General features: G+C 52.7%; 1 protein-coding gene across 6 annotated transcripts in view; it reads right to left on the reverse strand.

Moving 5' to 3' along the window:
* The window catches only part of RNF220 (ring finger protein 220), a 213,741-nt gene that overhangs the window by 112,389 nt on the left and 86,369 nt on the right, over positions 1-14,983 (reverse strand). For 4 of the 6 annotated variants that reach the window (XM_074545911.1, XM_074545912.1, XM_074545913.1 and 1 more), the window contains one exon: positions 11,178-11,252. The exons of the other annotated variants lie outside the window; for them this stretch is intronic. In XM_074545911.1, coding sequence (XP_074402012.1) covers positions 11,178-11,252 — 75 coding nt within the window. The remainder of the gene's footprint in view (positions 1-11,177; positions 11,253-14,983) is intronic. 6 annotated transcript variants of the gene reach the window in all.

A 14,983-nucleotide genomic window follows, 5' to 3' on the forward strand; every position in this document is an offset into this window, starting at 1 on the left:
GCTCTGCTATCCCCATCTGCAGAGCCAGCACGTTACTGCAACAGCGTTCAGCCCCACCAGCCCCGGGCTCGCCTCAGCAGGAAATGCATCCTGGTGAATACAGTACACAAAATATTTGTGTACATCTATTTCTGCAAGAGACTTACAAAAACAAGGGCTTGAAAACTACAGGCCAGCTCTGTTTTTCCACATTAGTGAGGTATAAAGGTTTTTCCATGAGGTTTAAACTTAAGAGCTGGGCCAAACACAACTCTTGCTGGAGAGTGGGGCAGCCAAATTTTCTAGTGGGGATACCTGGAGATGGATATGTGATGTTCCCATGTACAGGTGCTCTGGAGATGTGGCTAATGTGCTCCCCCTTCTCAGCCTACTGGTGCCTACTCTCCTCCTCTCCCTGCTGCTTTGTTTTGCTGAGCCTTTTCAGCAAGACCTCAGACTTGTTGACAAGCACTAAACTTCTGTGTGGCATGAAAACCATTTAAGCACTAAGCTCCCCTTGGCTTTAGTGAGATAACTCTGAGGATCTCAGCACAGCCCCTGTCAGGAGGCAGAGGGAAGGAGAAATTAATAAATCCTCTGGTGGGGCCAATTTCTCTCGACGTGACACTGCTCCTGCAGGAATTAAATGGGCAATTCCTGAACTGTCTCTTAGGAGTGGTGGGTCATTTCTGTGACCACCAAGCAGCCATGAAACCTGGATGTGGTCCATGATAGGAAAAACTAGTCCATTGCTCAGAGTTGTCCTCTCCAGTAGAAAAATTGCTGGGCCCAACAAAGCCCCTGCTGTGCAGAGGTGCCCCTCTGCCATGCACTGGGGCACCTCACCCTGGCTAAGAGCTCCCAATAGCAGGGCACCCATGTGCAGGGGGCTCATGGGATCTTTCAAGAAGGGTTTTTTTGACACAAGTACTGTGGAACCAGCAGAAAAACCTCCCAGGCAGCTGCAGAGCCTGGGCAAGCCTTCTGGAACAGTGTTGCCCTCCTTAGTGCTGAGGTCCAACCCCACCTGGCAGCAGGGCATCCCACACAGCCCCTGCAAAGGGAACAGGCTGGCAGGTGGAAAGCTGACACATCCCCAGCTCATGGTTGTTGGAGGAGGACAGAGAAGCAGCCTTGCTTCTGTTTAACCTTCTGGGGCTTGTCTGCCAGAGCAAAGCTTAGCAGGAGGAGAGAGATTGTAGATAGACAAGGGGATTGGTGGGGCTGGAGATGCAGGGGACTGCAGCAGCCTTAGATTTTATCTGCACCTCTGCAAGGCTTGACGACCTTGGAATCCCAATCAACAGTTGTTAATAAATGCAGGGAGGAAGCGTGAGGGGTTAAAGGCAGAAAATCAGCAGGGCACCAGGGGAGCCTCTTACAGATGAGGGTATTCAGTGCTGTCTCTATGTAGTCTAATACCACCTGGAGCATACAAGCTTAGCAGCTCCCTTTCCCTTAGCCATTGCTTTTGGACAGCAGTGGGAACAGAGGGAATTCCCAAAGGCCTGGAAATCCCTGCCAGATCCCTGTCAGCTCCATTGGCTCCTGGGTACCACTGGCTCCTCGGAACCTGCATTCCTGTGCTGCACTCCTTAAAGGGATGGGGATAAGCCCGGCTCAGGGGAAGGTGAGAAGAGGCTGGAGGGAGTTGCAGATATGGGAGCATGAAATTCTCAGTTCTTCCTTTCACTTTTGGTCTCTCGTGGCAATATTCAGCCCCCAGGACTGCTCCTCTGTGTGCCCCTTACCACCATGCATGGTCTGGATGTGCTGGACCTATTCCTTCACTGTTTTATTTGTGTCACTGGGAGCTCTTCTTCTTTGGAAGGAGCTGGAGAAAGAAGCTGGGGGCAGGTCTAAAGCCGGGAAAAAAAGCTGGTTTAGAGTGTCACTGGAGAGCAAGCAGGACTCAAAGCCTTGGGACCTCATTCCAGAGCCACAATTGCTCCCTGCTGTGCCCTGTCTCCTCCTCACCTCTGGTCTGCAAAAACCTGACTTTTACTCAGCCCAGCATTTCAGTCCCAGCCATTACACTGACAAGGGTGATAAGAGATTCTTATCACAGTGCTCAGAATCGATTTGAAGCTGAGCCCCCTTCCTGCACTTGTCCTCTTCACATCTGCTGGAGCAGCAGTCGGCGCTGCACAGGGACTCAGCAGCTGGGTTTGCTGGAGAGCAAAGATGACAGTTGAGGGTTCAGATCCCTGCAGAGATACATCCCTCAGCCTAGCAGCTCCAGCTAGCACACATCCCTCAGCTGGAGACTGAGCATGGGATTGGAGCCAGGACACCTGGGCTCCTTGCTGACACACATCTGGGGGAGACCTGCTCAGTGTCCCCAGCCTGCAGGAGGGACAATGCAGCTCCACATCCCTGGAGGACATTGAAGCCTCTGTCGAAGGGAATCTGAGTGAAAGGTATGGCCTCCCAGCTGAGGCAGGAGCTTTTTCTCTTCCTTATGCTTGGGTGAAAGGAAGGTGAAGATCCTGCTGCCCCCACCAGAGAGACAGAGCATCCTGCAGTCCTGAGTCTCAAGCCTGGGGCTCAGTGCATGCTGCTTCACTCCAGCCTTCCAAAGAGCTTTTCCTTTCTACAGCTTAGTGTGGCCTGCCTTTGTTGGGATCTCCTCCTGATCCTACCCACACACCCACGCCTGAGGGGGACATACCCTGCTCTCCTGTGAGTGAAAAGGACACCTGCAAAAGTGAAGCAGGACTTTTACTTTTGCACATCTGCAAAAGTGAAGCAGGACCTCAGCCACTGGTGGGGAGACTGAGATAGGGTGGGCCGTGGGCTTGCACAGCTACACAGCACAGCTGCTGAGGGAACTGAGATGTCCTGGAATGGGGCTGCTGAGGGCACCAAGACAACCTGGTCTGGACTCACATGAGAAGTCTCAGTTCCTTTTGAAACCTTGTAGTCCCAGCAGCTCTGGTCATGCAGATGTTGCAAATCCTCCATTTCCTCCCAGAACCATCTCTGGGAAGGGCAAAAGAACAAGGCAGCAGCAGGGGAAGCATGTGAACAATCAGGGCTTGTGTGGAGATGAAGAAAGGCCCTTCTTGTTGGCGGGTGCAGTTGGGGTGACTCCGGGGGCATCGCAGGGTGGCACCGCAGGTACTCCAGCTGTGCCAGTCCAGCCCAACAGAGAGGGGGCTGTTGTGGGCCCGGCACAGGGTGTCACCGCCTGCCTTGCTTAGCAGGGATGCTCTCTCTTTGTGCCTGCTGGTTTCTGCTCTGCTGACCCGCTCTGCTCCATCAGCTGGCACCATCCATCACCTCTGGCAGCTGCGTCAATTCCAGGACTCTGCAATGCCATTCCCCAGGGGAAAAAGCACATTTTTTTAAGGGAAAGGAGGAGTATTTTCTCTCCTGGCATGCTGCAAGGCTCCCTTCCTCTCCTCCTCAGAGACATCCAATGCTCAGTCCAGCCCAGGGACAGGGGCACAGAATGTGACTGCCCTGAATTCTTCATTCTGCCCACTGGAAAGCAGCACCAGAAGGGCTGCAGTACCTGCAGTGATCCTGGGGCTGATGTGCACTGGCCCTGTCAGGAGCTGGGAGAAATCAGTCTGGCAGTGGCCCAGCCCTTCAAACACTGCCTTATCAGGACTGGCTGCAACAGCAGCACTCAGGGAAGGTGTTGTTTCCTATGTCTCATGGCAGATGGTGGTGGTTACAAGCCAGGGTGCCAGGGCAGCTGCAAGCTGGGTCAGCTGCAGGATCTGGTATGAGAATGGACCAGGGTGTATTCACACCTCTGTCTCTGAAAGCCCTTCTCCAGGAGATGGCGAGTTTAGAGCATATGCTGGCAGCAATGCCCCATGACTGAGTGCTCACCAAAGGCCACAGTGCTGGAGGGTACCTACAGCTGAGTGGTGGGAAAAAGTAAGACAACATTCATCCCTTCCTCTCTGCCTCCCTGGGCCAGGGTCAGCCCTGCAGTGCTGGATGTTGCCCCAACTCTCCCCAGCCCCAACTCACTGTACTGAGGTCCAGATGCGGGACAGGACCCGACAACTTTATCAGGGCCCTCTGCCTCTGCAGTCCCACCTCAGCAGCAGAAACATATGCCTCTTCAATCAATACTCAGCTCTTAATAGTCCTGACAATTCACAAGAAAACAGGGGCATTAAACATTAATTATATCTATTTGGATTAAAAAAAATTTATTACTGGAGTTAATTACAGCCGGAGTCATAAAAAGGTGCAGAGCAAGAGGCGCTCCTGTTCTGTGGGGTGAGCAGGACTGAACAGCCCCGGCCACCCCAAACTGTTGCTGGGCAAGGATGGAGGGATGTCCCTTGTCATGCCCACCACGTGGCAGCAGGACACTGCTCCTGGACAGGGACTGCCATGGGAAGGGGCTGTGTGGGGCTGTGCTGGGGTGTGCAGAGCCAGAGGCAGAGTCTCGGGGCGCACGGCAGGTACTTGCTTAGCTGTTGTGCTGTTGGGACCCTGCCTGCCCCAGCCTGTGGGCTTCTAATTTACTGCTTTCCTTTTACCGTAAAACTGAAAGGGGAAGGTGCACCCTTTAATCACTGCCTCCGGGGCCCCGCCTGAAACCACACAGAGACCAAGTGAAGGCTAGGAGTTAATGCTCCTTCCGACACCTTTTTATGATTCACGGGCCTGACCTTGAGCCATAAACCGCTCAACCTCCCCGCCACACTGCCAGTATTTACAGCCTGCAGGGGCCATTGCACGCAGGCACCGATGCAGATCCGCGGCCGGCCGCGCACGCCGTGCAGGTACACGGCGGGGGATGCAGCAGGGATGCAGCCAGGGATGCACAGGCTGGGCTGGCAGCATGCCTGGGAACAGCCGGGTGGATGGGCAGCCAGGGATGGACCCTAGCACGGCACTGGGGATGGAGATGCACCCAGTGCACTCATGGATCAGTGCTTACACACACCTGTGTGTGCACAGGTAAATGCACCAAGGTGCCCTCAGCGAGCAGCCCCTGCAGACACACATCAGAGCATGTTTCACGTAGGGAGCTGGGCATCCACATACCCCTGTCTGGGCACTGGACACTGGGGCATGGTGGGGGCTTTCTGCTTGTTTCAGCAGGGCAAGGGCACAAGCACTGTGGATGCAGCTCCACAGGAAAAGGCCAGGATGAGCTGGCACACCACAACCCCCACAGTGTGGAGTGTGTCCCCAACTCCCCAGCAGGAGGAACATCTCCTGCCTCCAGAACCCTCAGTGACACTCCAGAGGTAGGTCCTGGCATCAGGATTTGTCTCACTGCCTCCCACCAGCCCCAAGTCTTGCTCCAGAGGTGACACCTAGAAAAGCCTACATTGGTGCAAACTGGAGCACAGTGAGGTCTACGGGTTAAAGCAAAGGGGTTCAGGTCAGCTCTGAGTGGGTTCAGGTCAGCACACTCCTTGCTTTATGCCTCAGTTTCCCCACCACTGCAGCGGGAAAAATAATCCTGACCTATCATGTTTGCATGGAGGTGGGAGGCCGAGCTTGTTAATGTTTGCGAAGTGGGTTTGGCTTCTGTGATAGAGCAAGGCAGAAATGTGAAGGTCATTATTATTAGTGGGATTAGAGCAGTTCAACCCAGAGCAAGGGGTACAGGGGAACACAGCACTTGTGTCAAAGCAGTAACAAATCCCACACATGTGTAAGCTCAAAACAGGGATGAAAGCTATGATTATGGCTCATTTTAGAAACACTGAAGAAGAACCAGAGAGCTGCCAGAGCACTCTCTAATACTTCTGCAAAAAAAGAAAAAAAAAAAAAACAAAAAAAAACCTCCATGAAAGCAAACAGGACTGAGATAGGCTGTTCCTGGAGACACCCAGAGCCTGTCAGTGCTCACTCAGTATATGCCCAACAAGGCCACAGGCCCATAGGCATCACTTGCCAACACAGCTCACCTGGTCCTCACTAGGATCAGAACCCTCTCCTATGCCCCCACTGGGGCATCATGGCACTGGACAACTTTTCCAATACAAGTCACCATTTTTTTTTTCTTTCCCAAGTTTACAGGTTGTCTAATTTTTTTGCTTTCCTCCTTGCAAAACAAAAGAGGGAAAAAACACCCTTATCTCAGAAAGCAGAGTTCAGGAAAAAGCTACTGGTCTTTTGGACTTGGTGAGTCCCCATTGGTAGCCTTGCTTGTCACAGAGAATTTATCAGCCAAACACAGTGCTGGTATAATGTGCTATATACCTTGTGAATAAACAAACTTCAGCATGATAAATGCCCTGCTTTGAAGCCATAAAGTTATTAGCTGGTGGCTGTTAGCTACTGCTTAGCGTGGGACATGCTCCTTCCGTTAACCCCTGGATGCCCTGCCTGTGCTCAGAGCCCCAGGGAGATCTCTGGAGGGCACCTCCGCACAGCAGGAAAGCATGGAGGGATCTGATGGGCAGGGATGCTTCTGCTGGTGTCTGTGCACATTGTACTTGATGCAAAGGCTGAGAGAGGGAAATGCTTGCTGGGAGTGGGGCTCTGGATGCTGGCAGCTCCTTGCTGTCCTGTTTGAGCGCTTTGGCAGCTCCTCGAGGGGAGCAGGGCTGGGGCAGTTAGGCTGTACTCACAGCTCAGACCTTCTGGGTGTACCCCCATTGCACAGATGGGCTAAGATGGGGTGGGAGCAAATCAGCACCCCTCCAGTCCCAGGTCACCTCCTTTAGGTGAAGAGCTGCTGAGGACTCTGAAGTAAAAGCCCAAATTTTTTCTGGCAGCAGCCAGGCAGCACGCTCCAGTGAGGTGTTTAGAGTTCCCTCTGCTGCCTGCAGTGCATGGCTGCTTGCAGCTCCTGCTGAGCTCAGCCTTGCTGGAGGCTGGGGAGGCTGGGGAAGCAGGGCCAGCACTGCTGGAGATGGGTGATCAGCACCACAGAGCCAGCAGTGCCAGGCTCCTGCCAGCACCACACCTGTGGAGCACCCTCCCCTGCACAGAGCCAGGCTGTGACACCCACCAGGGACCTCTGGTCCCCCAGGCCACCTCCTGCTCTTGTCCCACTGGACCAAGGCTGGGTGTGCTAAGGATGGCAGCAGGTCTCCAACACTCAGCCCAGGGCATGGACAGATTTATGCAGCAGTGTGGCAATTTTTGGACACACAGCCTGGAGCCCTGGAGCGGCAGTGGGAGGTGCTGGTACGCAGGCACCAGCTGTCCCCCACTGGCTATCCCTTTCCCAGTAAAACCACTCCTTCAAGGCAGCAGGAGGTGTTTCAGCAGGCCCAGCTGAGGGGCAGCAGGACTCAGGGCTGCTTCAGAGCCTGCTTCTCATTCGAAGTCCTGTGTTGAAGAAACTTGTAATTAGAGTCCTGAGTATTAATTAATCTCCATGACCCTCCTCTCATTCTCCTTCCACCGCTCCCACAGTTCAGGAGGTCAGCCTGGATTATTAACACAGGCAAGCAGAAGATGGCAAGCTCCTGGGTGGGTTGGCAGACCTTGGGCCATGTTCCTGAGTTCAGAGCAGCCAAAGGCACCGTGTCCCTGCCTAACAGCCTGACTTCCCTTTTCTGTCTCCTCTCTTGGCTGAGTTTGATTGGGGTCATCTCACTTGGGCACAGTCAGCACTTTGGGATAGCATTCAATGAGCTGCAACATCCCAGAATGAGCAGAGCTGCTTCTATGCTAACTCAGTCTGCACAGGCTGAGTGGCTGAGAGCAGCCTCCTGCATCCCAGAGCCTTGGATGAGCCTTGCTGGAGACAACTTATCCTTGGAGATCTCCCAGCATGATGGAGAGCAGAGCAGGAATCACAACCTAAAACATTACTGAAAAGTCTTCAAACATCCCATCTCTGCTCATCCAGGCCTTGCTTGGGTCTTTAAGAGCCTCAGCATTATAAAGGCATTGCTGGAGCACAGAGAGGACATGGACACCCTTTGTACAACATGGCCCTTCTATCCCAGGGCTGTCCATGCTGCCTGGGGCATGGACATGGCTCCTGGGGTGGCCAGACTCCCTGGAAAGATGCTGGCACAACCCAAGGGCAGATACACTACAAAGAGCAAGGAAACAAGATATGAAATAAATCCAAACTTTTCTGACTCCCTTGTAACCACCAACTGCTTCCCTCATCTGATTTTTTCCTCTTTTCTGCTGCAGCAATAAAAAGGGGAAAATCAACATCCAAATGATCTTGTTTATGGCGACTAAATAAGCTGCATGTGCTTAATCCGTTAGAGTTTAATGAATTTACGACTTGCTCTGGAATTTGACAAGGGCTGTAAAAGAGTAATTAACATTTATCAGTGTGTTTTTTACACACACCCCACCCTCCTCCCGCCTCCCTTCCCTCCTCCTGCCGCCTGTCGCAAAGCAGCACCGGGTATCGGGGGGAATATAAAAGTGATCAATTAATTCTTAATAATCTCAGGGAAAGATTGTAGAGTCACAGTATGAACTCAGGGAGTGTCAATAAACATGCCAAAGGTTGGTCCCCCCCTTCCTGGCGCTGCTGCAGAGGAATGTGGGCAGCCAGGGAGGGGATGGGGCTGCATGGGCGGCGCTTTGGTGGACCAGCCCTGCACCCCTTTCCTCCTCTGTCACACTCCACTGCCCTCAGATCAGCTTTCTGCCACTGACACAGTGGCCTCTGTGACAGCATGAAAGTGAGCAGGGTGACAAGAGGGGTCCCATCTAACTCAGCAGTGGTGGTGATTTGGAAACACAACCCCAGCTGCTAACTATGCCAGTCAATAGCTCTGTTCTAACAGACCTGAACCGGTTGGGAGGGACCCCAAAGTCCCCACGCTGGTCACAGGGCAGCTGAACATCTGTTTAGATGTAGAGTTGCCCCACTGTCACCCTTCTGTGACTCAGAACAGGCGGCTGCTGCTGTTTCAGCTGTGCTAGACATGAGGGTATGTCCCTGCTGGCCCGAGACAAGCAAGGGGGTCACACCTTGCTTTGTGCCCAGCCCTCCCAGCTGCTGTGGAGCAGGGAGGCAAGCAGGGATGCAATTTGGGGGCTGAAGGGGACAAGCTCAGCCTTCTCCCACCAGTCCCAGGGTGGGCTGAACATGATCTCAGTGTCCAGGAGATTCCTGTGCTGGGAGCCCAGTGTGCTCTGCCTTAGGCCACCTCCCTTGGCAGCCCTCCAAAGCAAAGCCACAAAGAGCCACAGCCATCACCTTCCTGGTAGGTAAGACAGACATGTCCCCTGCTTCTGTGACTGCAGCATCCTGCCCCCAGCAGCAGCCTTTGCATGCGTGTGTGTGACCAGGGCGTGGGGAAGCTGCATGACCGGACATCCATCAGGGAATAGAAGGGTCAGAGCTCCTGGGGGTCACCAGGCTCCATGGAGGAGACACAGAAACATCTGGGCTTGGGGCAGAGAAAGCTGGAGACCCACAAACAAAAGCTCAAGATGATAAATCCTCAGAGGTTTGAGACTGTCCGGGGATCTGCTCTGGACAGAAACAAATTCTCCCTGTCGAACATAATAGCCCAGAAATAAGCAATGAGACAGGGATGGAGAGAGCTGGATCCAGGGAATCTGGAAAATCTCTGCCCAACCCCACACAGACACTGGTGGGGAAGGGAGGTGGAGGCAGCAATATCCTCCCAGCAGGCTGAGATCCCTGTGCCAGGTACACACCTGCCAGCTGGATGGGGTAAACTTGGGATTTCTTGAGAAGTGGGAGTTGTTCAAGCCAGCCTGAGGCAGCTGAGTGCAGGAGTGGCAGGGAAGAGAAAGGGAAAGTAACAGGATGACCTTGATTTATGTCACCTTGACTGGTTTGAATCCAGCTGGCTGGCAGGGCTGGTGGGGAATGGGGCTGAGCCCTCATGCAGGGCAAGGGAGTGAGTGAGGGGGCTGCAGCAGAGTCACTCTGCATGGCCAAATCATCAGAGACAGCTTCTGAGTGAGAGTCTCCAGCCTTGGGCAGGCTTGTAGGGCCAGGGGCTGCACAGAAGTGGCACAGATACACCTGGGAGGGAGAAATGGAGGCATGGGGAGGGAGTTCAGGCTACGAGGACTGGTCCCAGCACACCAACATCTCCTTGGCTCACTAGACAGCAGATCTAGGTCTCCATTGCATGAGTGTGTAGCCAACATCCACAGCTGAGGCTGCCAAAATCACTCAGGAAACACTCGGGAATCACTCAGGGAACAGCGCCAGTTGCTCTTGCAGTGCTCTGCATTGCTGTCCAGGCTACACCACAGACCCCCTGCATGACCTCTGGATCTCCCCTCTGCTCTGTGGGGCAGTGAGGGGGCAGAGGGGCACTGCAGTCCCCTGTCTGGGCTGGCTCAGATGCTCCCATGTCAGCCTGTCTAAACAGCACCTCCTTCTGCAGAGACCTCGCGTTGGGGGTCAGCAGCTCAGCATCTCTGGGATTTGTCACGGTGCTCCTGGAGCTACCAAACAGCAGCTTGGAACACACATCCCAAAGGGCTGGGCCAACCAGACCCACCATCATCCAGCTGCTGGAAAGGCAGCCCCAGGGGCTGAGGTGACTCAGGTGGCACTAGGCAAGTCCTCCCTGGCCACTGCCACACTGCCTCACACCAGGCACATGACTTCACCTCTGTGCAAGGCTGGAATCCCCCATCTTACCCTGGTGTAAAGGCAGTGCAACTCAGAGAAGGAGCCAGGCTGTGATGGTGATGCTTGGCCAATGTTTGCTGCTTTGCAGAGGCACCTAATGGACGAGAGACAGCCTGGCCATGCCCCAGCCTTGCTCCAGTGAGGTGCTGCTGACTGTGGTAACAAAGAGCATTTATCCAGCTGCATCCCCAGTTTCTCCTGCTTTCCATTCCCCTTTTCTGTCACTCAGGTGTGACAATTTTAATACCCATCAATAATAAGGTGGATGGTAACTGTAACAGAATGTGCAGCCCCGTGTTGACTTTTCTCCATCTGAACAGTCACACTTCAGGTGATGAAAGAGCTGGAAGGAGTTAACAGGAGACCCCCACCCAGGTCCTCTAAATGCTCTGCCCCAGGTTTTAAGCCCATAAGCACTGGTGTTAAAGACGATTTTAAGCCATGATTATAAGAAATCTATTGATCCTTTTGACTCTATAATGACAGAGTAACCATTTTAATAAAACACCTATTAATCATGCATTAACCCTTCTTAGATATTTATACACTGAATACCAAATCAACAAAGGTGTTCAAATTTCTATGAGGCTTTTTGGAGGGGGAGGGAGAGGAGATTTCTTTAGATAACAACAACAACAAGAAGAAAATAATGCAAACTTACAGAGGGGGAGAGTTAAAATCATACGATGAGTGGCAGTTGCAGACGCCTGGGGCCCTCTTTGGTTGTCGCTTCTATCTGGCAATCAATTGACAAGAAATTGAGATTATGAAACATTGTGCCTACGATCAAAGGAGGTGGGCATACTTCCCCCATCTGAGGCCAAATCTCCACTCCCCCAGGGGAACTAATATCAGGGAATACCAGTAATTTGGCTTTCAGCAGGTATGAGCCAATGCTGACACCAATTTCAGTGTGAATGTGTCCACCAGCCCCATGGGTCTTTGTGGCAAACTTGGAGCAAGCAACACCCTAAAGGTGGATCCTGGAGCATCTAAGAGAGAGACTTCATCTTTTTTGTGAGAGACTTCATCTGGAGCAACTGAGTAAAAAGAACGGGAAATTAGTAAAGTAAGAACTCCACCAGCTCAGACCAGTTGGGAAAGGGCATGGTTGTTCACCCCCACTCCTTGCCCTTCCCTGAAACCCACAGCATCAGCGTGGAATGGTTCAGCTTGCAGACCTGGACTGGCACAGCCTGGGGGCCTCCTGTGGAAGTGCAGGAGAGGGGGCAGACAGGGCTTCCTTCTGCCCCAACCGTTGCAGCCTCAGAAACCACAAAGTCCCCGGGTGCATTAGGAACTGCCTGGAGGCCGGAGCTTCCTGCAGGTGCCCCAAGCTCATGAATCACACCTTGTCAGGCCTGGGGTGCCCAACGGCTGGGTGACTGCAGTCCTGCCCTGGGACGCACCTGCCTCCCCGCCACGCCAGCCCAGCCAGGCAAGGGTTAAGCAGGCATTAATCACACTGTTTGAGAGACATTTCAAAGCCTCTTCCAAATATTATAAAAAATGTCTTTAATCATCTAATAGCATGAACTCCTCTGATGATGGATGGAAAGAAGTCGCCTCTCTCCTCCTGATCCTAACAGATGAGGCTGAAGAGCTGCTGCTCTGGGGGGGGGAAAGTTGGGGAGGGGGCTTGGGGAAGAGAAGGACATTTCTCAACCTCCCACCAGAGCAGTTATAAATATGAGGTCATACAGCAAGAGATGATAACACATTAAGGGCTCTTGAGATATTAGTCTGTCAGCCTCGTTAGACACAGCCTATTTGGGGCTGACTGCGTAATTAGAGGCTGGGGTACCCATAACTCATTGGTGTTTATATGGTAGGAAGGGGCTTCAGTCACCATCACCCTCAGCACTCTGAGACGCCATCTTCATCAAGCATTAAACCCCTGCTGCAAATAAAATCCTTCTGCCCCCAGTAAAAACTGCTCCTGCTTCCCTCCTCCTGCCCCTCCCACTAAGCCTGGAGCCCATTGCACGCTCAGTGCACCCACCCTCACCTCTCCCCTCCCTTCTAGCTGGGGAACAGGGTTATAGCTTGGCCAAGGTGCCCCAAGGTAGTTATTGAACAAGTGGAAAAGTCCTGGGTCCCAGTTCCCTTCCCATGGAACAGCCCATGGGGAGCAGTCCATGCTTGGCTCTGCAAGGGACTGCATCCTCCAAGAACCCCTAGACAACCTCCATAGCAAGTTTGACCTGCACCCTCCCACCCTCCAGGGAATAGCTCCAGGCTGGGCTGGAAACAGCTTGGACAAAATGGGTCCTGCGAAAGACTGAGCAGAAATAAGTCCAAAGAAAGGCAAAAACATGCAAAAACACCAGGAGAGCTTGTCACTCCTGCCCTGCTGTGAGCATCCCCATGCTTGGTGGGGAAGCTGGTGAGGAGCTGGGCTTTCCATGTGGTCTCCAGTTTTTCTTCTCAGTTCTGCCTAGGTGGCAGTGAGCACTGACACGCACAGGCACTTCCCAGCCAACCCAGCCAAAAATTTGGACAAGTGAAACAGGGAAGGGGAGTGTTTCCCTTATGAAACCGAGCAGAGCAAAGGCTCCACAGGTGCCAGCTTTGACTCAATAGGGAACAGACAGGGAGCAGCAAGCAGGGGGAGAAAAGCAAAAGCCAAACCCAATGTTGTGCACTCCACAGAGCTTTCCCAGTAGCACACCCCTGTAAGTTCTCTTGCTGTGTGGCAGGAGGAAAATTAAGGCACCGGGAAGTGCAGGGACATCAAACAAGAAACAAGAGCCCTCGCTGCAGAAACTGCCTGACACTGCCAAGGTCCATGGCATGGCCACCCAATGCCTCATCCTCTCTCCCTGCTTGAGTCCTGTAGCCAGGGAGGGGGCAAGGGGTCTGCAAAGGAGGGGGCAACCCCATGGCTTCCCAGGATGAGGTAGGATAATGAATCCTGATGGGGGAAGTGACCTTTTCCAAATGCCACATGTCATTGGATTTTATATCACACCAGGACAATGTGCCATGGGTATTAAAATCGTTTTTCCAATAGAAGCATGCCTGTGTATGTGTGTGTCAGAGAAAGATGTGAGAAAAATAAAATTAAGATGTGAAAATTAGGCTGCGTCCAAACACGGCCTTTAGAAAGAGACTTGGATCCTCGCAGAGCAGGACTGGAAGAAAAGATCCATGCCTTTTGCTCCAGAGATCACAGATGATTTTGTCAAGGGAATATGACTTGTCTAAAACTCTATGACAGAAAAAGAGAAAAGGAACTCAAGTCCTGATCTCTGTTTCTAAAGTTCTGCAAAGACTTTCAACTCTACAGTGTCCCTCTGCTGTGGAGGGACACCTCCAGAGCTGCGCTACCCCTGGAGGCACAAACAGATGCATGTGGAGCAGAGATCACCTTGCACATGTGCTGCTGGACCCCACAAGTGTTAGTCTGGTGCATAAGGGGACAGCCAAGTCCTGCAGGACAGACAATATAGACAATGCCAACTTGCTCAGCCCCACCTGGGATGCAAAGCAGCCCCCATCCCTGTGGGCCAGCCCAAAGATGTGAGCAGAGCATCCATGGAGTTACCCATGCACACAGGTATGGACACTCTCCCCACATATGCCAGGATACATTCTGATGTGAAAACACAATGTGAAAAGGGAGGCATTGGAAGCCAAATTCACTTGAACTCCAGCCTGTTCCCTCAATCTGCAGGGCAATTGTCTGGCTGAAACAACAATTGTCCGGCTGGGACCAAAAAAAAAAAAAAAAAAAGAAAAAAAAAGAAAAAAGAAAAAAGAAAAAAGAAAAAGGGACAAGCTGTGTTTGTTTATTCAGCTTCTTTCTCCCTCTCTCCTCTCGACAATACCCTGACACCGTGTCCTGCCGCGCCAGGGCTGCAACCCCAAAGGGCTAAATTTGTCCCAGCTGGAGCCCTGTTTACAAGCCTTGTCCTGTTTACAGCACGGTCCATCCTGCCCAGGGCCAGGCAGTGGCCATCTCTGGGGTGGACAGTTCACCTTCCTTGGCCTCTGCTGTTCCTAGGCTGCCCATGAGGTCCCTGGAAAGGACCCGTCTCTGCTGGCATGCACTGGCCTTGCTCTGCTGAAGAGGGATGGGACCTCACCTGCCTGCCCTCCAGTATGGGGGTCCCCTGCCATCCCTGGCTGATTCACCTGCAGGAGCTCCTTTTGGCAAGACTCAGTTGGCAACATCCAGGCTCTTATTTGCTGTTTAATGAGTTCCAGCTAATGAATCCCAACACATGAAAGGTTTTCATTAAACCTCTGGCTTGCTGTCAGCATTGGCCACAAGTTTGGAGAGGTTGGGAGTCACAAGAGTGGTTTCAGGGGTGACTGAAAACTCTCACCTAGGAGCCTGTGTGCCACCTGCTGCCCTGTCACCCTTTCCATGTCCATGCCTGGTCTCAGTGGATGCAGAGGGGATGTGAGATCCCTGTGGATGTGAAATGAAGCAGCTGGCCTTGTGCTACTGTAGCCTCTTTT

Source organism: Zonotrichia albicollis, chromosome 8, assembly GCF_047830755.1.
Source record: "Zonotrichia albicollis isolate bZonAlb1 chromosome 8, bZonAlb1.hap1, whole genome shotgun sequence".
Taxonomy (NCBI): domain Eukaryota; kingdom Metazoa; phylum Chordata; class Aves; order Passeriformes; family Passerellidae; genus Zonotrichia; species Zonotrichia albicollis.